Source organism: Trichogramma pretiosum, unplaced genomic scaffold (assembly GCF_000599845.2).
Source record: "Trichogramma pretiosum strain Unisexual culture from Peru unplaced genomic scaffold, Tpre_2.0 scaffold46, whole genome shotgun sequence".
NCBI classification, from domain to species: domain Eukaryota; kingdom Metazoa; phylum Arthropoda; class Insecta; order Hymenoptera; family Trichogrammatidae; genus Trichogramma; species Trichogramma pretiosum.
In genome coordinates this window covers 1,221,520-1,245,122 of record NW_019641609.1, presented here as the reverse complement: position 1 = coordinate 1,245,122, position 23,603 = coordinate 1,221,520, and the positions used below count along the sequence as shown (strand labels likewise).

The 23,603-nt window shown below is 44.2% G+C and overlaps 2 protein-coding genes across 4 annotated transcripts in view; one reads left to right on the top strand and one right to left on the bottom strand.

Moving 5' to 3' along the window:
- Positions 1 to 23,603, bottom strand: part of LOC106654643 — a 42,420-nt gene that overhangs the window by 969 nt on the left and 17,848 nt on the right. The window contains exons 3-5 of the mRNA XM_023458524.1: positions 6,250 to 6,710; positions 3,941 to 4,591; positions 3,438 to 3,869 (exon numbers count right to left, since the gene is read on the bottom strand). Of these exons, the coding sequence (XP_023314292.1) occupies positions 3,438 to 3,869; positions 3,941 to 4,591; positions 6,250 to 6,710 (1,544 nt within the window). The remainder of the gene's footprint in view (positions 1 to 3,437; positions 3,870 to 3,940; positions 4,592 to 6,249; positions 6,711 to 23,603) is intronic.
- LOC111693589 (gastrula zinc finger protein XlCGF8.2DB-like) lies at positions 672 to 2,458 on the top strand. 3 transcript variants are annotated; one of them, XM_023458525.1, is made up of 3 exons: positions 672 to 1,070; positions 1,146 to 1,260; positions 1,331 to 2,458. In XM_023458525.1, the coding sequence occupies exons 1-3, from the start codon at positions 1,006 to 1,008 to the stop codon at positions 2,411 to 2,413; spliced, it is 1,263 nt and encodes a 420-aa protein (XP_023314293.1). In that variant the 5' UTR covers positions 672 to 1,005; the 3' UTR covers positions 2,414 to 2,458. The 3 variants fall into 3 exon arrangements, with proteins under 3 accessions (XP_023314293.1, XP_023314294.1, XP_023314295.1); XM_023458526.1 differs by having other exon boundaries at positions 672 to 1,075; XM_023458527.1 differs by lacking the exon at positions 672 to 1,070 and having other exon boundaries at positions 1,217 to 1,260; positions 1,320 to 2,458.

The following is a 23,603-nucleotide window of genomic DNA, read 5'->3' as shown; positions in this document are numbered from 1 at the left end:
TTTTTAAAATCCGATTGTTTGCCATTATCCTTCGACCGTAAATTTTTAAGATGTGACATTTTTTCAACCCTTTACTTATAATTTGAGTTTAAGAACACTAATTTGACTTAATCTTTTTTTCAACATTAAGCAATATTATGACTAAAATGTCAATTAAATTTTCCAAATTATGTTGTAATAACTACGAAAAAAATTTTACAATATTTCCTGCGGTCATTTACTACTATTGTAACAGAAAAATGGCCAAAAAATAAGACAGTTAATAGTTGTATAATTTAAAACGTTTTAAATGATTATTTTTTAGTTATTAGGCTAGTATTTCTGTTAAGCATTTCTACCAGGGCCAAGATAAACACGCAAAATGGGAAAATTAAACGCAATACAATTAGTGCCACATTTATTTACTATGCTGAAATTTTTTGACGTTTCGATTTGGTACGCACAAATAGCCTGTCAACATTTTTTCAAATAAATTTCAAACGTCAATCGCTAAGAATGTAAAGTAATCCGCAAAGTACAATGAGCTTGAAAATTACCACAAGCTCGCAGAGAAAAATGGATACAACGTATTGGTTTGAGCTAGAATGAAAATATTATGAGGATTATAATTATTACCGCTAGAGGTCGTCAAATTCACGCACTATAAATATGTTCGCTTGCTTCATGAATATTGTCTCGTGCATTTTATTTATATATAATAAATATTGTTTCTTGTGTTTTATTTATAGGTATAGTCATAGCAGATAATGGGATGATCCTGTGATTCTTTTGCAGCATGTACTCGGTATCGCAGAACATCACTGCGTTTCGCCAGTCGACGGTGGAAGGGGAAAGTATCGACAAGGAGCTGCCACAATCGCAGTTACGCCGTGCCATCATACGATCAGTGTGTACAGTCGCTGGCGAAAAACTGAATTCCTATAGTGAGCAAGTGTTTACTAATTAGTGGAATCGAAACGCGGTATTATTGGATACTCGAGGCGTATAACCTCGAATATTTTTTCTATGTACACCGTGAAAATTTACAGTAATTACACACAAAGCGAGCGATGGAAAATAGAGAGGACAAAGTTAGGTAATACTGTTTTTGTTATTCCATGCTATTTTTCCAAGGGATCGCTTCATTGAAGTTTATTATTCTTCAGGATGAAAAAAGAACTGAATGATACTTGCCCAGATGCAGACGAAAATTATTGTTTCGATTCGGTGGACTCTTGCGAAGCCAAAAACTTCGAATCATTCGTGTTTCAGAAAACATCGGTAAGTTCAATGTTTTAAATCATAATCTATTTTCCAACATTCAAATATTATTATTTAAGTTTAATTCTAGGCAAATCACATGAATGAGGCTACGGCGTTACGAAACAATTTTGATGAAAAAATATTCGTAGATTTCGAGTGCAAAGATGTTAAACCTGAACTGACTTCTGTATCTACAACCATTTGTAAAACTGAGTATCAGAGTTATCCACCTACCGTGAAAGTAGAAAACCAAACGAGGACCAACTACTTGGAAGAAAAAAATCTAATCATTGGAAACACATCGAAACTTTTTGAATGTGACTTTTGTCAAAAATCATTTAAATTAAAAGGTCACCTCAAAATTCACATAAATGCAGTACATGATCGGAGCAAACCCTTTGAATGTGAAATTTGTTACAAATCATTTGGATACAAGAATGTACTCAAAACTCACACGAGTACAATACATAATCGTAGCAAACCCTTCGAATGTGAGATTTGTCAAAAGTCATATGGACGTAAGGATACCCTCAAATTTCACATGAAGACAGTACATGATCAGAGCAAACTTTTTGAATGTAAGATTTGTCACATATCATTTGAGCAAAAAGGTCAACTAAACCGTCACGTTAATGCAGTACACAATCAAAGCAAACCTTTCGAATGTGGTATTTGTCAAAAATCATTTAAATTAAAAGGTCACCTCAAAATTCACATAAATGCGGTACACGATCGGAGCAAACCCTTTGAATGTAGCATCTGTCACAAATCATTTGGATACAAGAATGTACTCAAAACTCACACGAGTACAATACATAATCGTAGCAAACCCTTCGAATGTGAGATTTGTCAAAAGTCATATGGACGTAAGGGTACCCTCAAATTTCACTTGAAGATAGTACATGATCGGAGCAAATTCTTTGAATGTGAGATTTGTCACAAATCATTTGGACGAAAATGTATCCTCATTACTCACATGAATGCAGTACATATTCGTATTAAACCATTTGACTGTGACATTTGCCACAAATCATTTGGGCGAAGAGATAACCTCAAAGTTCACCAACAGACAGTACATGATCATAGTAAACCGTTTGAATGTAAAATTTGTCACAAATCCTTTGGGCACAAAAGTACTCTCAAATCTCACATAAATACAGTACATAATTGAACCAAACATTTGAACGCGATGAGGAATTCTACTAGTGCATGTGTAGGCTACGAAATTTTGTAAAATCATTCATATAATTATCTTCAAATTTATTAAATGATAATAAAATATTTAAAAGTGGTATCCATTTTATCGTGATTTTGAAAAACTCTACGACCTTCCCTTCACCAACTTAAATATAAACCATATGTTTAGGAGAAAGCTTTTTATAAATGTATTAGCAGTAACTTTTGATGTTAAATGCTTTTAATATAAATTTATTGATATGCTTATCCTGTTACTTTTTATGAAATTTAGTAAAAATTTTTATTCCAACAGCTGTTTTAATTCTGCTGATTTTCATGTATATTTTAAATTAAATTTTTTCGGTTTTTTATGAAAAATGTATAATTCGCGATAACACAGTTGGTTGAAAAGTTCATTGAAGAAAAATTAGATCGCACGAAGCGCACGCACTCGTGGCATACGCACACACATACAGGAGGGAGACACCGGGTGACAAAATGGAACGCAGAGAAAAACTACAACTTACAAGCTATATCTCTGTGTTCCAACAATTCGTATTCAAGCATGTAAGTGGCGGATTTTCGTTTTTAAATTTTTTTGTTTTAGAAAATTCCTCAAATGAATGTACAATGAAGTAAACATATTTATAGTGCGCGAATTTGACGATTTGGTCCACGGATTACACTGAATTCTTAGCAATTGCCAGGTGATTTTTGCGCGCTAATGTGCAACGTGAGAAGATAAATGATCGTAAATACGGGTGCTGTTTTTAGTTTACCCTTTAATGTTATTGAATTTCAATGGCGACTTGTTTGAATCAAATAAATTAAAATAGTTTTTCCGATCTCTTCTCACAATATTTGCAAGTTTAGGCCGTTAGTACCGAGGCCCCGATCAGTACTCCAAGCCACGAAAGAATTGAAATTTTCAAAAAATCCATCTTCAAAAACTACTGCTCTACTCAACGCGCATTTAAGAAATGTCATAATTCTAAAAGAGATCATCGAAATATATTTACCGCATGGCTGGGATGGGTGTTGTGAGTGAACCAGGTCTCGAGTCTCGGCACCTCCGTGACCGGATCGATGAAGGTCCTGTTGCGCTTCCTCCTCTCGTCGAGCATACTCGTGGGGCAGCCCGTGGGCCCGCGCGGCGACAGATAATGCGACATGTACATGACGCTGTGGCTGAACATCGGACTGGGGACCAGCGAGAAGCCCGGAATGGTCGGCCCGCCGGGACTGACCTCGTCGTCCTCGGAGCCGGACGATACTCCACCGCCACCTCCTGCGGTGCGGACCGAGTCCTCCTGTTTGACGCACGACGAGGTCGACGACGGGGCCTGGCTCTGCTGCTGTTGCTGCTGGACCGCCTGGTCCTCGGGTCGAGTCGTGAGGGACAAGGGTCCAACGGGTGGGCTGGCTGGCGCGCAAGGCGACGGCGAGGCGGACTGTAAAATTCGAGGATGGAGTCGAATTCGAAGCTTGGCTACTCGAAACTCAAGGGAGAAAATTTAGTTACCTGAAGTCTGGAATCTTCCTCCTCGTCGCTGCAGTCCTCGCTGACGTTGCTCGCATTCCTTGGACTCATGCCCGGTGGACTGTATCCATTAACGCCCCGATTCTCCGCCCTCTTTTGAGCAGCACGGGCATTCTTGAACCAGTAGACGACGTTGTTGACGTGCAGTGGCTTGCGATCGCGCCTCGACTCTAGCGCGTTTAACTCATTGACGTAGTGCTGTATCTGCTGACGCGACGGGTGCTGATTCTCGCCGAACCAGCGCTGCAGTCGGGGCAGCTCGAGCTCCGGGTCGAAGCTCGTGCGCATTCGGGACTTGTGCGAGAACGGCAGCAGTCCCGCGTGGTGATGGTGGTGGTGGGGATGGGCCGGGTGGTGAGGGGGCAGAGAAACGACGCCGGCTGCGGAATTGTTGCCCGCCGTTGGTCCGCCGCTAGCCGACGAGACGACCTCGGCCACGCTGGAACTGCCCTGGGGCGACTGAGCTCGGTGATGATTGAGGCCCGGGTGATGATGGTGGTGGTTCGTGGTCGGGGGCTGGAGCAGCGAGTTCGGTATGAGGCCGAGGTGCTGCTGCTGTAGCCAGGACTCGAAGGCTCGCTGAGTCTCCTCGCTGATGTCGTTGCCACCCCGGCACAGAGACGATAGAGTCGCCTATGAGAGACACGCGTGAAAAGAAGAAAAAAAAATAATAAGGTGAAATAAAGCGTTTATAACGTCACGCTATGCTATACACGCTACACGTAAGATGAGATTACGCGGGAAAAATCCACCGAGGCCCTCTCTCTCTCTCTCTCTCGACATTATGTGTGCGACGAGTTTTCTTATCTCGCGGCTGCAACGTGTGCGCAGCGCAGTGAGCTTTTTTGATTTATAAGAATAAACAGACACGGGCGGGCATCGCAGCGGCGTCAACGAGCTTAATCCGCGCGCACAAGACGACGACGAGCTAGCTGGCAGCTAGCTATCACCTGCTGCTGCTGCTAAGAGGAGCATCATCATGATTCCTCCGAGCTCGAAACTTTTACGACGGAGCCGTACACGGGCGCGTCGAACAAATACGCTGCGGCTGCTGCGCTCATGTAGGGCGCTCGAGGCTTATCGCGCTCACGCACTTTTTGATTTACAAAGTGGGTTTTGCGTGGCGAACGCAGAAGAAGACGAAGAAGAAGCAGCCTGATTATCACTGTAAATCAATCTCTCACTTTTGCTCGTTATTATCTCGTCAATTACACGCTCAGCAGCAGCAGCAGCAGGCAAATATCTCTGGCTCCCGCGCTTTTTATATTATAGCTCTCCTTCTGGAAAAATACCCGCGATTATTCGTGTGCTATTTCGCTGCTCGCTGACTCTCTAATCAGTCAAACACCTCGTAGCAAGATTTGCAACTGTAGCAGCGCGCGTAATTAATTGTGCACCGGCTGAGACTAAAAAGGAAAAAAAGACAGCAGCGGTTACCGCTTATCTCTCGCGCTTTAGAATTTACGATATGTCAGCCCCGAGCATTTTGGAGCGATCGCTGTGCTGCTGCTGCGTGCGCGTCGAAATCTCCATGTCTTAAGGCGTATCAATATACATGTGATGAAAACTAAGTAGCTGCGAGCAGCGGCAGCACAGTAGCTTGAACAGCGTCGGCAGTCATGTTAGCGGCCACTTAAAGTCGGTGGGGCCAAAAGGGCTAGACACGCGCCTCGGAAAATTGGTAATCATAGACCAGCCGCGCGCGAGCTTGCCGTACAAGACAGTGAGTCGAAGGCATTAAAGTTCGACTTGGAAGAGATCTCCGTCTTCAAAGGAGTAGGAGAGAGAGAGAGTAAGAGAGTAGCTAGTGCACTTAGATAATGCCTGGTGTCTGTATATATGGTACAGAAGAGAGAGAGAGCGGAGAGAAGCTTGAAAGGGAACGGTAGGAGGGAAAGCTTTTCCCGTAGAAGGCTGATGCGAAATTCGGCTTGAGTAAAGGGTAATCCTATCACGATGTTCTCTCTCTTTCCCTCTCCTACACCCTTTCCATCTCTCTCTCGTTTTGCTGATATACATAGGCACACAGTCGATTCTAGTTTTATAAAGTATATGTATGCTAGCGACTAGTACGCGAGCGCGACGAGACAGATGGTTGGGCTTTTGATTGACGACTCGGCGTACAGTGCGCCTACTATGCTTCATAATGGCCCCGAGACAGTTTTCAGTTGCGATTTTCCCGCGCGCGTGCGAGACATGATTGATAAATTTTCGGGGCTTATAATCTCTGCTCTCGAGATACGAGCGAGAAGATGAAGAAGTTCGTTAAGAATTTTCGAGAAAGGGCTTACCTCGTCGAGCGGGCAACCGGCGGCCAGCAGGACCGCGTGGCTGCGCAGCAGCAGCAATCTCAGCAGCTTGTCGCGTATCTCCGAGGCCGGGCTGGGCCTCGCGCGAAATATCTGAATGCGCAGCGTGGCCAGATTGATGAGCTCCGCGAGGATGTCGCCGACTGTGAGCAGCGGCCCGTCCGCCACGCGATCCGTGGCCAGCGGCTTCCAGTTGCGTATTACTATGCTGCCCCTGGCGCTGAGTATGAGATCGCTCGAGTAGTTGAGGCGCACCAGAACCTCGCCGACGAGATCCTGAAACGGCATGTTGGCCGGGATGAAGACGTAGGTGTCGGTCTCGATGTGGGGTCGGCGCCAGCTGTCGCGATGAGGATGACCTCCACCGCCGACTGCTTGTCCTGCGCGCGTCTCGGCCAGACTGTGAATGACCTCGACGACGCAGTGCACTGGAAGACTCTTGGCTGAAAAACGATGTAAGAAAAAAAGGCGAGGAATTAAAAGATGAATACGGTATATATGTAGCATCGATTTATCGGGAAATCAAAAGCGCGCAGACGTACAGGCTCGGCATTCATTCGTTCGTTCGTCGGATATATAATAGGAGTTTTGAAGTATTACGATCGCTCTCTGCTGCTCACGGCTTGTAATCTCTCTCGCCCCCGAATAGAAAGGCCCGGTATATAGTGAGCGACTAGAGAGTGAGGGCTGGTTAAGCATATGCAGATCTATCTCTTCTTCTTCTTCTTCTCTCTCTCTCTCTGGAGCTTCTCCGCCGCCGCGCGCGCGCGATATCCCAGCGTCAAGACAATAGGACCGAAAGCGCGAGGGTACACGCTGTGTACTGTACACTAGCTGCTGCGGCGCACAATGAAAAGTCGACGCCGATCCTCGCTTAACCCTGCTCGACTTAAGTCTCTCTCTCGTTTGCGCTAGGAGTAGTGAGCTGCTGCGGCCTCTTACACACGTCGTTTAATCCTCGCTCGCAGCAACCCCCCGACGACGATGACGACGACGACGACGACAATGAGGCCAGATGAGGCGCGCGTTTAAAACGTCGAAAACTCGATTATATTTATACCGCTAGCGTTGCGATTTTTAATGGAAAAATCAAAATTAAAAACCATCGATAACTCTGACCATATACGCGTGATGGGAGCGATGATAAATTGAAAAACGATTTAATCGCATGTACAGCTGAATCCTTGTCTCTGCGCGTCTCGTTGAATACAATACATTACATGCGTGTGTATAGGCCGCGCGTCATGCGAGTAGTAGTGGGGTATCATATAAATACTAGTGGCATATCAGCTCTTCCCATATACATACATATATAAATTACAAAAGGTCCGCACAGCAGCCTATTCGGCGAGATTAAATTGCCAATGCAAAAGCTCCGCTATACGCTAGTTTAAAGCTTTCTCATATAGCTATACGTATGCCTAGCCTCTGCTTCTTCGCACTAATGAAAACTATAGTACGTCGTCGGGGATTAGACTTTCTCTCTCTCTCTCTCTCTGGGCAGTGGTCAAGGTAGTATTAGATAGGCAAGTTTAAAGCATTAATACGTAATAACGCAAAGCACCAAGCCCTTTTGCACCTAGCTCTCTCTCTCTCTCTCTCTTTCGCACAGGCTCGGGAGCCCGGGCGTTTATGCACCCTTTGGTCAAGGTGAAATCCTGCTTTGTTATAGCTATGTATATTGATGCCTGAGCTACGGCGCTGCTGTTGTTGTTGTTGTTATTATTATTATATTGACCCTGCGCTGTCTTAAGTCACTGGTCCTGCCGGAGACTTATATACGATGGTTATTAGAGGCTAGCTGTGGCGCTCGAGCTCGGCCCAAGACGATGTGCGAGCACGGCCTCGTCTCTCGCTCGTTCGAGGAGCTAAGGCTCCTAAGGTGAGCGCTTATATATATTTTATAGGGAGAGAGAGAGAGAGAACTCGAGCTTGCAGATCGGATACACACCGGGTGCTGGCGCAAGAAAATCGTCGAGCTCGAACTCTCGTGTATTAATGTAGATTTTTTGCAACCCTCGAGCCAAGTTGGTAAGACGGAAAAATTCTCTTCGCTCTGGCGTTACAATGAGCCAACTCTCACTCTCTTAGGGTTGTTCCTTCGATTATCGTCATTTATTTTCTTCATTTTTTCCTACTCGAACTCTCTCTTTCTCTACTTCTCGCCCACCGAATCTTTAATCTTTCATCTTCGGTTCGCCATTCTCTCACTCTCTCTCTCTCTCGCTGAGCATCCGCTTCTGGCTGGCAAAAAGACATTTCTCATTTCTGAGTGTCAGAAGTCGGTATATCGCATTTCCGTTATCTATCTCTCTAGCTCTCTCTCTCGCTGGTGCTCGACGGGAAGCGGCCCGAACGTACGATCAGAGAGTGAGAGAGAGAGAGAGAGAGCTTTATTCAGCGAACAGCAGCCTCACAGCGCGACTGTGATAAAGCAGTGCGCGCACGGGCAACTTTTATATATTATACGTTCCGCGAACTTTCGTTAATTAATTTTTTTCTCTCGCCGAGAGCTGTCTTGCTCTTGTACGCGTTAAGCGCGCTAAAGCTTGGAGCGGCTAAGACTTTTGTTTGCAGCATATATATAACATATATAATATGTATACAGATATAAGAGCGAGAGCTAAGCGAGAAGGACGAGAATATAGGCGAAAGGGATTTAGGTTGACTAAGGTTTCTCTCTTCGCTCATTGTAATCTAAGAAGTTTGCGCGACGCGCGTTCGGCTGAGCGTCTCGAGGCAAATAGAATCTAATCGCGTTTTCTCGAAGCCGTTCTCGGGCAGCGCTAAACGCTACCAGTCGATCCATCCCTCGTTGTGCTACGATCACGCTCGGTAACTGCCCTAGCTGCCTACATTATACGAGTTTGATGATACTGACCGACTCTCGAGTAGTGCTATACGTGGCTAACGCTGGGAAATTTTTCGACGATTCTCTCCTCCCACGAGGCAGGAAATTGTGGGTGATGCGGGTAAAAAAAGTTTTAATATTGCTACTTATCAACAACAACGTTGCCGCTGCCCGAGAGGCTGATCCGGCGGATGTAGGACGATAGCCGCGTGCCGCTATCCATGAGCTCCTCGTATTATTATTACGCGCGTTCGCGTGTGTGCGTGTGTATTTTCAACTCTTTTGCCGCTCGCGAGCTCGACTTTTGCTTATCGCGCGCGCCCTGGAGTTCACGTTATTATCTCTCGAACGAATTATTACTTTTTTCCTTGATCAAACTCGTGCGAGCGAGTCAATTGTTGCACGCAAAAAAAGGTCGTCTACGTCGTCGACGCACATCGCATGTTTGCACGTGCGAAGTATACATCGTGACATATACTGGAACAGTAGCAGCAGCTGATATGCATACGTATTAGCTGTACACGGACGCGCGCGCGAGAAAGGCTAAGACGTTCGCGTGCCGCTTTAGCTTCGCGTGCGATTTAAGCTTTAGCCTAGGCACAGAGAGAAGTAGAGAGAGAGAGAGGCGCACAGGCATAGGCCAGGGCAGATAAGACGTAATTAGATAACCTTCGGCGGAGCTTTACGAGATCACCGGCCACGCGACGAAACCTTCCAAATCCCCGTATAGCCGCGCGAGCAGCTCGAGAGAGAGCCTTTCTACTTTTTTTTTAACTAATGATGAGCTTATTCTCTGGCTCTAGCCGCACACGAGTTAGGCTATTTTATACACACACACACGTGAGGCTCGAGAGATCGAGTAAAGTATATCTCTTCGTGTATCGAGTCGCTGATGTTCGAGGGCAGGGATTACGATTGCGTAATTAAATTTTCCCGTCGATCCACGCAGCAGCAGCAGCAGCAGCAGCCTCTTATAACGAATTTCACGCGTCTTGGCTCTCCTGGGTAAGAAAAAATGCCTCGCTACACAGCAGCACACACTACAGCAGCTGCAGCTGCGAGAGGTGTAATCATCGGCGCGAGTTTCTCTCGAGCCCCCATGAGCGCAAGTTCGCGTCTTCTTCCTTATACACGCCACCTTATAGGTAAGACGCTTAGAAAGCTCGCGAGCGAGCGGTAAGCTTCGACGAAGAGTTCAGAGTATAGGAGCTAGAAGTCGCGTCGATGTGTAGCAGTAGCTGCCAACCGAGTTAGAGCTTTTGCGCCCGGTTTGCGCACAAGCACATACGCGCGCGCGCGAGCTCGTCACGATCTTATATACTCGCGCGCGTACAGATTAAAATTACTTGAGCAAACTGTATGTGTTGCTGCTTCGGCTGCAGCTTCACGTAAATTTTCTCTCTCTCTCTTCGCGAAGCTAAGCAGCTTAATTTAGCTGCGCGGGGGTATCTCCAGGGGGTGAAGGGGGGTAGGTAGTAGGTAGCTGCGAGTCGAAGAAAATTGTCGAGCTTTATAATGCGCGCGTATATGCGTTAGCTCCGCGCGCAGGCACCGACAGAGCGAGAGAGAATGATTTCGCGTGTATATAAAGGGTGACGTATACACGCGTACACGTAAGAACTGTATAATATATCCAAGGCAACGACTACGAGGAGCAGATACGTATAATATACAACTGCAAACGCGAATGTTATAATACAAATTACCAATGTTCAGCGTAGCGCGCAACGATCAATTTCTTTTTCCTCTCCTCTTCCTTCGTCGTCATCGTGCATCAGAATCCAACTGACCGCAAAGCGAACATCCCAAAGCGATTATACTTTAGCGAAAGAAATGAAAAAGAAAGAAGAGAGAGAGAAAAAGAACGTCGTCTCAGAGGATAACTCACGTGTACATATTCTTAAGGCAGCGAGCGCACGGGTAAGGGGTCACTCGCGGATTAATGCCCATATACATATAGAGTAAGAGAGAAGATACCGAGGGAATCCCCATCTGACTGCTTCTCTCTCTCTCTCTGTATACAGTGTATAGCAGCGCACGTTGAGGCGAGGCCGCACGTATATAACCCCCTACGTATATGTATATGCGCTCGCGCAGTCGTACAGGGATTACCACGTCATATTCTTGCGGGGATGAGTACGCGCTTATCTCCATATACGAGTTTTAACGCGCGCGCGCCTCACTGCTGCAGGACGTGTATGCTATACTGGCTGAGAGAGCCGCATGTAGGCCGCAAGCTCGACTCGTATAAGCAGCGACCGATTTACGTGTGTGCCTTTTCTCGGGCAACGTCAGCCACACGCGCGTCCCTCGACGCGCCATGCACCAAAGAGAGGATATATAACGTCTCTACATTTCTGCGGTTTATCCGGTTTTCTTCTCGCAAAATAGTGCGATCTCTGGATTACTCGTGGCTTCTCTCTTTATCCAACTGTGCTCGTATTATATACCGATTATTATACGTTTGCGAAGAAAATAAATAAAAATAAGCAGTTTTTTTCCTAAACGAAAAGGCGTTGGGTATTAAAGCCAGGGGTAGAGTTATATAAGGGGTGGGGGCTAGCAGAGGGACTCGTTTCGTAATTATTCTTCCATTATTCGGCCTGGCGGAGCGAAGGGTAGAGGGTCCAAGACGCATAATCTTAGAGAGAGAGAGAGAGAGAGAGAGAGAGAGAGAGAGAGAGAGAGCAGCGACAGCCGCAAGAAGCTCACTCTAGTTCTCCTTAGTTTCCAAGATCTTAGGCAAATCCAGCGTGAAATCGCGTCAGACGATGCACAGCCTCGAGGAATGCCCAAAACCACCACCGCTACCGCTGCCACCACTTATACTCGCACCCCTTTGTACATTGTATATGCACGCGAGAGCTTGACTATATACGTATATTTCGTTGGCTAACATTTTTTAATTTTCTTTTTTTTTATGAAATGTACGCAAGTGAACTCGAACTGCAGCGAAGAGGATATCGGCGAGAGAAATGCGAAATCGCTCGGCAAAGTTTATTAACTTTGCGCTGCAACATGTGCTTACATGTGCGTAACGTACAATACGTATCGTATACATAAATGCGCGCGAGATCACGAGTAATTAAAACGATAACGATAATGCCTCATAATTGTATAAACTCGGTGAATATAATGCGGGAGATTAACGCGAATATGACGAACGTCGACGACGGTGACTGCCTCTGCTACAACTGCTAAGCGATTCAAATGTTTCTGCTACTTTATTTTTCAATCGAATCATCAAAACTTCATTAATTTCCTCTGTTCTATCGAGTGAATCGATGCTCTCCACCGCGTATATTATTACACTCCCTCTCGAATTCTTTTTCATCGTGTTAGACAGCTGCTTATCACCCTTGTTATTTTTCTCACTCCCCTGGTTTCTTTTTCTTTTTCTCTCTCTCTCTCTTTCTTTCTTCGTCGTCTTCTTCTACAGACCCAAGCTCACGGGTATTTGCATTCGAAGACTACTACTCGCTCGTAGGAGTTGTGTACAGTGTTTGTTAATCAAAACCGCAGCGTACTGAAGACTTGGTTCGCGCGCGCGCGAGAAAAGACATTAAAAGCCGTGACACGAGAGTGCGCGATATCTTTCGACAGAGAGTGAGCGAGAGAGAAAAAAAGAAGGGAAGATAAGACTTTCTTTCTCTGGCATAGCTCGCGCACCTAATGCTGTTATATACGCGCAGCTGAGATTTTTTTTCACTTAGTACAACTGTCGTACTTTTTTTTTGCATTCACTCCTCGCGGTGAAAACGATGCTTTTCTCGATTCTAAACAATCGAACTCTGTACTTGGAGGCATCGGAGTTGAGAATTGAAAAAAAAAGAAGGTATAGAGAGCGCGAATCGGTGTCTACGCGATATGAGCACGATGCGAGGGTCAGTCGAGTGAGGCTAACGGTGAGTCGTCTAACAAGATCAGCCTTAAGACGTCCGAGTCGCTTTACATACGTAGCTGCCTATAGCCAACGTCCGCCGGATTACACATTATGTATTCGCTCCGGATTGTCTTATTTTGCACTGCAAAGCATTATGCCAGCTAACTTAGCAGTGCCATTAGATATCTGTAACGAATTTGCGCGTCACACGCTCGCAGCTTTTTTGGCATTATATAGACCTACTACGCGACCGCGCGGCGATATAACTCGTAAAACTTGCCAACAAAAGCTTAAAACAACACGGCTGGCTCGCTCGCGGGGGCACGCGTAATCGCTTCAACTTCCACAAAAGCAGCCATTTTTATCTTCCCCTGCTGTTGCTGCTAACAAAACTCGAGGAAAGATATATACCGTACGCGCGAAAGCAGCGTTGCGTCCGTGAAAACGATTATTATCATCATTATCATATCATTGTTTCGTCTCTGACCGCATAGAGGACACAATGGCAAGTTCGCAGGCATAAAACAAGCGCCTCTGCCTGCCTGCCTGCTAAGGAAAGTTCCATCTTGAGGCTCTCTTGCTCTATACCAAATGATCATTTAACAAATCCTATTAAAAATAGATCTTGGCGCTTCTTTGATACCGTACATATTAATGCGTGCATTATAAGGAATCGCTACCGTGGGTGCTGCTGCACGAAAATTTTCGTTTAAGAGTATTAGAGGGATCGACGTTTTGCACAGACAATGACCATCGAGAGACAGAGAGAGACAGAGAGATGCTAAATATCGGCCCTTACGTTAAATAATCCGTGCACAAGAGAGAGAAAGCGAGAGAAAAAGATAAAGAGAAGACTTGTAACTTTTCTCTGCGCGCATCTTTTGTGTTCGATGAAGCTGAGGAAACTTGCAGAGGTTTTATATCATGAATATTACTTTATTTACTCGGTTGATGAATGCGCAAAACTTCGGGCAATTGTTCGGGCAAGAGCTGAGCTTTTCCATCGCAAATTCCTTCTCTCGTTTTCATCGTCGCACGCGATACGCATCGAAAACAGTAACTACGTCACAATCGACATTATCTTTTTGGATGTTCGAAACATTCAATATTTACGATTCGTCGCTCTGCCCCAGCTCGAATTCGTCAACGCCTGGTGACGTAGGAACAGGCGAAATTATTACGTATTATTTCGAATGCGTGTAAAATTTTTGAGTAATATTCCGGGTGCACATTCGCAGTGCTCGAGATTAACCCATATTAAATATTTATGCAAACATCGAATGGAAAAAAGGATATAAAACGAGAGAAAGAGAAAAAATAAATTCGCACGTACGCATAGTAGTAGTGCTACGGGCGTATGGATCGATGCAACGTGGAAATCCACGAGATTTCGGATTATTTCCTTTATTTTTTTATACCTTTAAATCCTTTTGCCACTCGCGTACACGTGCATACGCATTAAAAGCTCAAACGAGAGAGATAGACGTTATAATACAAAGATTCGTACGTGTGTCTGTATGTCTGTATGTGTGTGTGCAGTCGGAGAATTAATGCCACGCACGCATGGAGCTCTGCAGCAGCAGCAGCAGAGAGAGAGAGAGAGAGAGGAAGGATTATCTCCTTCGGGGATATTTTTGATCGCACACAATAATCCCTAATACGATTTACACACATGTATATGTATACATAAAGAGAGAGAGAGAGAGAGAGAGAGAGAGAGAGAGAGAGAGAAAGGTGTGTATAGAGGCAGGCTCATGATGTCTGCAAGCGCACACACAACACAGCATCATTGATACTGCTGCTGCTGCAGTATAGAGGTGTAATCATGGATTCGCTCATAATCCTACGCACGCGATGCGGCGATTTTTGACAGCACAACGCCAGCAGCAGCGGTAGCATATATAGCTGAGGGCGCATTGACGTAATTTTCGTTCCGGAGAGCACAGCAGCAGCACAAAATGATATATCAGCGAGGCTATGTGCACGTCGGTGTGCACACGAGCGCGAGCATCATCGGACGGCAGTTTTTTTGTTGTTGTTGTAACTCGTTTTTTTCGTAATATATAATGCGCATCGGTAGCTCGTGCGATGGGTAATTATGCACGTCGACGAGAGAGGGACGAGAATACGAAAACAGGTGTGCGTGCGTGTGAGCGTAATTTCTCCGAAGATGACCCACGCGCAAGACGCGCAGATGGATTTTTGCCGATGATCTCCGCTAGAGGCCAAAAATCCGCGACAAAGTGTACGCGCATTATCTCGACTGCAGACAGGCAGCAGCACACAGTTTAGTGATAAATCTGCTGTACACAACGGGCAAGTTCAATAGTTATCGAGCGCTACATTGATTTATGTTCGGCGAGGCTACTACTACCACCACTACGTACTACATAACGCAACAGCATCCGCGCGGCGCGGCTCTACTGCAGGCATGGATTAACGAAATACGCACGTACACCTATACAGATATATAGAATACACGCATAAAGAAAAAAAATAAAAGAAGAATAAAACGGAATTAAAATCGCAGTACGGGATTAATCCGCATATAACGCGGCTCCGATGCTGCTGCTGCGAGTGTCCGTGCTGCACATATTACGTGTGCAGCGCGTTGGAAAGCGCTACGTTATTACAGTCGGATTGCAGATTATGCGCGGCGTGGCGGGCTGGCTGGCGCGCGCCTGAGCGAAAAGGTAAGCTTGGCTTTTGGATTACATATTTATATATACCGCGCACACACACGCGCACGATTGATGCGTGTACCCTTTACACGTATATACAGGTATATATTTGTATTATATTAAATTTATATATGTATATAAACGCCGCGAGCTCGTAAACTAAACTCGACGATCTCGCGAATTTTTTCACTACCCGCGGCTAAATTCGAATCCACGCACACAGCGAGGATTGTGGCGGCGATTTTTCGCGCGCAGCTGACAATCGAATCGCCGCGAGAGAGTCGAAGATTATGCGTTACCCGTGATCGCGCGGCACCCGAGGCAATGACCCTCGCGCCGCTTTATGTGTGTATATTAAGCGTCGCGATAAGCAGCAGCAGCAGCAGTTCATGATCCGCTGCCGTAACAATGTAACATGCGCGCCTTATCCTCCCTTGCCGCCTTGTATATTTTTGCCCAATGACACATTGTGGAGTTTCAGTAGTAGTAGAGCCGATTGATTTTCGAGCATCGCCAACTAACGCAAGTTCGTTGATCTTTGACACCGCTCGATTTATTAATACGCCGCTCCAGCTCAACGATTAGCATAGCAGCAGCAGCAGCAGCAGCAGCAGCAGTAGAAAAGAGAGGAGATAAATCCCGAGCGGAGAAAGAGAGAAAGAGCCAAACATGTCGATTAAGAGCAGCAAAAGGTGGATGAAGAAGAAAAGCAGACGCATGAATCGTCGTTCCTTCAATTAGTCGTATATTTCCAACTTATATTATATCCACGTATGTCGAGTCGTTGCTGCTGGTTTGCGAGTGTTATATAGAGCCTCGCATGTGGCGGCCTATGAGATAAAAAACGCACGACTATATACGTACGAGTGAAAGAGAGAAGTACGCACACGCGAGAGTGAGGGGTTGCACTAATCCTCGAGCTAAAAATCAATACAGCCCTATACATAAAGAGAGCCACGAAATCCTTCGTACCCCCGCCCCGCGCCACTCGTATAAGCACATTCATACATAGACGAGAGAGAGAGAGAGAGAGAGAGAGAGAGAGAGAGAGAGAGAGAGAGAGAGGATAAGCCGCTAGCCTAGACATAGTTAAATAAATCCCGGATCAAAGGATGAGTCTTTCTCTCTCTCTTTATATGTGTGTGAGTATAGAGTAGTAGTAGCAGTAGTATATCGCCTTTTCTCATGCACTAATGGCAATTTTTACCCAAACGATCCCTCGTTTGGACGCGTACGCGGCGATTACGGATTTGTGCAGCATAGGTTTTTTTTTATTATATGCGCATAACGTATGCATGCGTTCGAGTGCACCTGTTTAAGTTTTACATAATTAAACGAGATTCGAATCTCTAATCGTAGATTAGATTACAAAATTTTTCACGATTTCTGCGCCTATATATCATTCGATGATTCGTTGATTTTTCTTAAATTGCGCGCATCTGACGCGCCACGGAGCCGAAGACAGACGATATTCCGCGCTGATCCCTCTCGAGGTATTAAGGACGCGCTGCACGCTTACGTGCATCAACGCGATGCATCATGCAGCGTATATAATATACACGCATACATGCACGCGGTGAGCTTACACTTACGTAGGCATTAGGATTAAGACGCGGGGAATCCACGCGCGGGTCCAAATGGATCCCTCCCGCTCGCGCTCGGTAAATAAGACATTGGCTTTTTTTGAATTCGGCGCGTCTCTTTTTCCTCTCCGCCGTGGCGCGACTCGTACGCGATTAAAAACACGCGCGCGCGAGCGATTACCAATATTTGACTTTGAGATTGCTCTGTCTTTCTCTCCGAGTCACGCGCTACATTATAACTTTTTGTTCGTCATCTTTTGTTGCTGACTAAAAATATTAGTATTTGTCGATTCGTCTGTCGACGATAAATAAAAAAAAAACAGAAGAAAAAAAGTGGAAAAAAATTCGACGATTCTAGCGTAGAAAAAAGGAGCTGAGATATATCACGATAGAGATTTCAATCGCTCCTTGATTCTCCTTCCGCGCTCGTAATCTTGCCTCTTAAGGATAACCGAATCCTTGATCGAGCAGGCAAGTATAACCTGCCGTGCGCTATATTCTCTCTCTCACCGACACGCACACTCGCGCGAGCGCGCACAGTCACGCTCTTATACACCAACTCCAACACAAACATACACACACGTAGCCAGCCAGTCAGAGACAATACACAATCGAGCTAGTAGCGTGAAATTCCAGCATTGTGTAGGTACGAGTGTGTATGTATGTGTGCGACGATCGTATATATCGCCATGTATATAGCGCGTATATACTCGCTCATCTCGAGACCTGTTGCGACACACAAAAAGGACAGAAAATAAGGTGGACGAGTATGTGTGTGCGCGCGTGTGTGTGTATGTGTATGTGTGCACGAGTGTGCGAAAACGGAACACGTATGCGTGCGTGATGGAGCGGGCCGCGGTCCGTGCCGCTCTCTCATACTCCCGTGTGCAAGTGCGATGACCTCGATCCCGAAATTTCGGCGGTGTTTAGGGGGACTCGCTTACCAGGCGCGCAGAGCACGAATGGAAGTGAAATATATACTGCAGTCCCGGATAGCTGTAGGGGGGGCTAGGAATTTATTTTGTGAAATAGTTCCGATCCGCCTACGCTTTAGAAATTTCGCTGACTTTCGGCTAAAATGTTTTCGACTTTTCGTGCGCGCAGTCATTTTTCGACGCCAATGATTTTTCGACGTCAATGACGATGACGACTTTTTTGCCGACGCTGATGAGTGATGATCCTTGACAGGCGTCTAGCAAAGTTATTTACTTCGTAATAGTTGAATAATTTGAGAATTGTCTAATATTTGGATAAACAATCATTGGATATTGATGACTTTGAATCAGTGTTTAAAATGATAAAAACTGTCGTTTATTAGAATCTAGAAAAATTGTCACGTTTTTTAAAATCTTCGTTGATTTTAATATGCCAACTCCTTTAGAATTTTTAGATCATCTAAAAATAACGTTTAATCCTTCAAAATTATTACAACCTTTATCTTCTTGAAGTTTACGCAAATACACGGACAATTGTAATCTAGATTTTTAGGCCAAGACAAAAATAAAAAAGCTAAGTAAAAAAGCTTTCTTTTTCAATTCTCAAAAAGAAAATCTTTAATTGTTGACAAAGATTGTTGTATGCTCAAGTAGCCTTGACAACATTATATTTTTATAATTTTTAAAAATCTCATTACAATAAAAATATAAAAATTAGTTGAATCATCATCATTGATTATTCTAATAGGAAATTTTTAATCATAACTGAAAAATTTTGTCCAGATACTTTCTACAAGAACAACTGTTTTTCAAATAATTAAAAATCCGTAATTTTGATAATTATGCCAAAAATTAAGAAACCCCATAAAAATATTCATAAGTAAGTTCACCTCCAAGAGAAGTAAAGTCACTCATATGAGTCAAGTGAAAAACAAATACAATCAAGAGAGCACTAGACTAAAATTGTAAAATAATAGCCGGACGGACGTTCCCCGTAAAATAGCCCCATCGAATCGTCGCGAAGTCTCTCCCTCTGACACACCGTACACACACATGCACACACACACACACACAAACACACTTACACGCACAGGTTCTTCCCTCCTTTCGTTCGCGTGCTGTTTTCCTGGGAAGAAGAGGTCACGGATTTAGCCTTACCCACATTTCTCCCCCATAAGAGAGGCTGGCAGGACACGACGACGACGACTGCGAATAGCTCTGCACACGTGTGCATCGTGTGCCCGGCGCGAAAAATATTAAAGTACTCTTATGTACTTTCGCGTTATACGTATGCGCGAGAGTCCAAGCATTAAAAGAGCGAGCGATGTGCTGTGTATATAAACGCAGAGAGAGAGCACGCAGAGCTATGCATCTTTTCAGCCTACGGCGATTTAGAAGGGATATACACGTGTCGTTAGAGCAGGAGTGCAGAGCGAGCAGGAGCCAGCAGGGGTTATCCTTGGACGAGCGCCTGGCTGAGCGCTGAGCGCAGCGCTGAAAGCTCTCGGTTAATGACGAACGCGATAAAGCCGCCCACTATCCTGTAAGAGTTGGCGCTTTTTAATTCGACGTTCATTAAATATTTTTTCTTATCAATTTTATAGATCGAAGCAGTCAAGTTATTTTTAATAGCAAAGTAAGTTTAATTAATTTTTTATCAAACTACATTTAAATTATACAGTTATTCAATTTTTTGTTATGTATATTTTACAATGTTTATACCTCTCATTTCCATAAAAAAAACATAAAATTTAGATTGCTACATTTCTAATTCACTAAATATTATTGTGTTTAAACTCAACTTTGTTATTAAAGTAAATTAAAATGACATAAGGACATGCAAAATTAGTTAGTTACTTGATTATTTATTTAGAAATACATTTTAATTCATCTTAATTTTCGAGTGTATGAAAAATTAAACATAATTAAACTTTATATTACTTAAACCGTTGAAGATTATCATCAAAAATATAAATAAATATCAAGGACGAAAATTGTTTCATCGATACAAACTTGGATTCGAATACTTGTGAAAAATATTCAGAGAACATTTTTTTCCATTCAAACATTATTATAATTTAATACTTATTAAGCAAATGCGATCAATGTATCGGTTATTTCATTAAAAATGCAAAGAAAACAGCTTAGTGAACAGTCAAGAATTTTTTTTCACTCTTTACGCACAATTTATAGGCTGAAAAATGAACGGGCATAGAAGGAAATAGCGCGTATATAGCATAGATGCGCTAAGCAGATCCAGGGGGATAAGTTTGCTCGGTGGCGCGATATTTCCTTTGCGTTCTGCAATCCTGATCGGACGACTCCCGACAAATCTGTCTAAATCCGTTTTAACTGGTCTTATCGTGTTTTGTTAGGGAATTAAAATAGATATTGCTCGTTGCCAGAAATTTTTATTCACGTCGATTGTTTGTTTTTTTAAAGTCAAGAAAATAGTAAGAGCATGAAGTTGGAGTTTTGATTGGGTTATTAATTTTTTTCAAAATTATGTCTGATTGAACAACAATTTATCAATAAATATAATATACCTCGTTTTTATGAAATTTAAATTGCCGCTGATACACGAAATCTATTAAAAACGTATCGCATCTATTTAATTATATCTGCGAAGTAAATCGCTAAAAAAATGTACAACAACGCTCATAAACATCATATCCCTAAATCGAACGAATCAATACACGCACTCTGCTCAACTGTGTATAGCACGAGTCACTCGATCCCATCCCACAGTCAATCCTGCCCAGAGTCCTTCTATATACGAGCGCTCGCAGCAACGGCATCTTTGTTTGTCTCTCCTTCCATTCTCTCTCTCTCTCTCTCTCTCACTCTCTTTCCGTGTCTCCCTCACTCCCCGAAACAATAATGGCATTTTTTTCGAAAGACTCGTGCGTAAACAACTAGCAGGGTATCATAGTCCTGGACCGAGTGGAACTTTGGCTATACGTGGCGGAGAGAGCGCTTTTCTGCGTGCGCGCGGGTGTGTGCGGGCAGGACACAGAGCCAAAAGGGAGAGAAAGTGCGTGAGCGGCGACGGCGGCGGCAAAAGGAACGTACTATACCGTATACCGCGCCGCGTTTAAAGCGCAACGTAGCGCCTGGTCTCCTGATCGTAGGGGGTCCTACTGAAAAGCCTTTAATCGTTCGGCATCACCGCGCTTGCACGAGGGAGACTCTTTGCGCTGGATATACACACATACGCGATCGTACGCCGCTATATGTGCCTGCATGTGTATCGCCCGAGGGTCCGGATACCCGCCGCTCGCGCCTACCAACGTCCAACTCATGCTAGCCGGGAGGCAAAAATAAGCCCGCAGGTATCGAACAAAGAGGCTGATTTGCATATTTAGACGAATTTCGTCTCGTGCCGAGAGTACTCGCGGACTCTGAAGAGCCGTGGAGTGGGGAGAGGAGCGCTAGAGGATGAGCGAGGCCCGATTCTGCCTCTCGCACGCAAGATGCACTTATGATTCAAGGAGCCGATGCGGCTCTTCTGGATTCGTCAATAGTTCTAACAATTTTTTATTGCTACACTTTTTTTAAACAATTATTAATTTACTTATCGGAAAACTAAAGATACCTTGAATTATGACGAAGATGGCTTTGAACTTTTTATTTTTGTAGAAGGGTTGTTTGAAATTCATATTTTGCGTGCTTTCTCCGTATAGATAAACATTTTTATTTTTGTGTTAAATAAAAAGTAGCGATTTTAAATAATATTTAAAAAAAAGCTTACGATTTACCTTTTTCTGAAAAGAGCCATTTTCATTACCATACACGAAGATTGTGAAAAATTTAAAAAAGAATCCATACAATTTTTTATCATTTTTTAGATGAAAAAAGTATAAATTCGGATTTTTTTTGTAAAATGAATCATTTTCATAGAAAAATAATAATATTTCTTGCGCTCATTAAAACTAATCCCAAACGTGCTTCATTCCCTTAATATCTTATTCATGCAGATGAATTAAAAACCCGATAGTGTCAAGTTCGCCAATAATTTCAACCACCGATCTGTAGTAATATTAGTAATTTGTGATTTTCAGAAAATCCAAATAAAATAATGATTCAGTGAGTTCAAATGTCCTTCATATATTGATGTACTTTATTTTATTTTATACATAATTTCCATTTGTTCGCGTCACTGTATCTAATATTTCAGAGTCGTGCCGTGCAGTACCGAAGCCGAAAAGCTATATCCATAATATAGCAAAGGTGCACACGCAAACTGTGCCTGCCTATGCAGCCAACTATATACTCTGGCTTCATGCGCTCGGTATATACATACAGGCGCGCACATATACATTAGCAAAGAGAAAGGCAAGCTCGGCTATATAGACCCCGCGCGTATACAGGTGTCTGTGTGTGTGTGTGTGCGAGCTCGTGTGCATATACGTGTACATAGGCAGCTCTCTCGGCTCGAGCAATAAAACGGCGGGCCGCCGGCGAGAGCTCTTGCCCGAGCTGTTCTCCTGATACGGTAGACGTCAGGTAGGCCTACAAATTATCCGACATTGATCGAGTCTTACGTGCGTTGTGTGCGTTTGCGCGCGCTACATAAAAGCGCCACGCAGTAGCAGCTATGTATACGTACTACAACCTAGAACGGAAGAAACAATAGCGCGAGTGTATACCGGGGCGAATATCGTCTGCGACGCTCCGTACAAAGGTTAGACGCGGACTAGACGTGGAGTAGTAGTCGCGGAGCACTACTACACGGGGTAGGTGTGCGCAGCTCGTTGTATCTATACAACTGGCGGCGGGCGTTTTGCGTTTATAGAGTAGAACTAGTCGTCTACGGGTGAGAAAGTGACAAAGTAGTTTAGGAAAGGATGAGGATCTTAGGAGTGGCTAGTAGTATAGTGGCTGTATAAAGTCAGCGGCAGCCTAGGCCAGCCACGTATATAAAGGGGGAGCCCCAGCAGCGCCAGATCTGCCAGGCAGCTATATACCGAGCTAGTCTCGTTTCTGCTGTATACGCTTCCTACGACTTCTACGGCTACTGATAGCTCGCTCGGGGAGCGAGAAGCTCGGAATCATGTTTCGCTGCTCCCGCACTTTCTCGGCTGATAGTGAAAAAAAATATTATCTCCGCTGCGGCAATTGTGTGCTGCTGTTGCTGCTGCTGCCCCGCGCCACTAGACGCGTCTTACTCATTGAGCTTTAAATATAATCTTCATTCGAATTATCGATTCATTACTCTTTGTTTACGTTTATTTCGAATTTTCTACATTAATGTAATCATTTTTCTGCTTAACAATGCATCATGCGAAAATTTATTGATAAAAAAAAATTAATTATTATAATGCTTCGAATTATGTGGGATAGTGTACTGCGACTTTCAACTTCCAATACACTGCCGCATCAAGCTCAACGAAGAGAGCGATA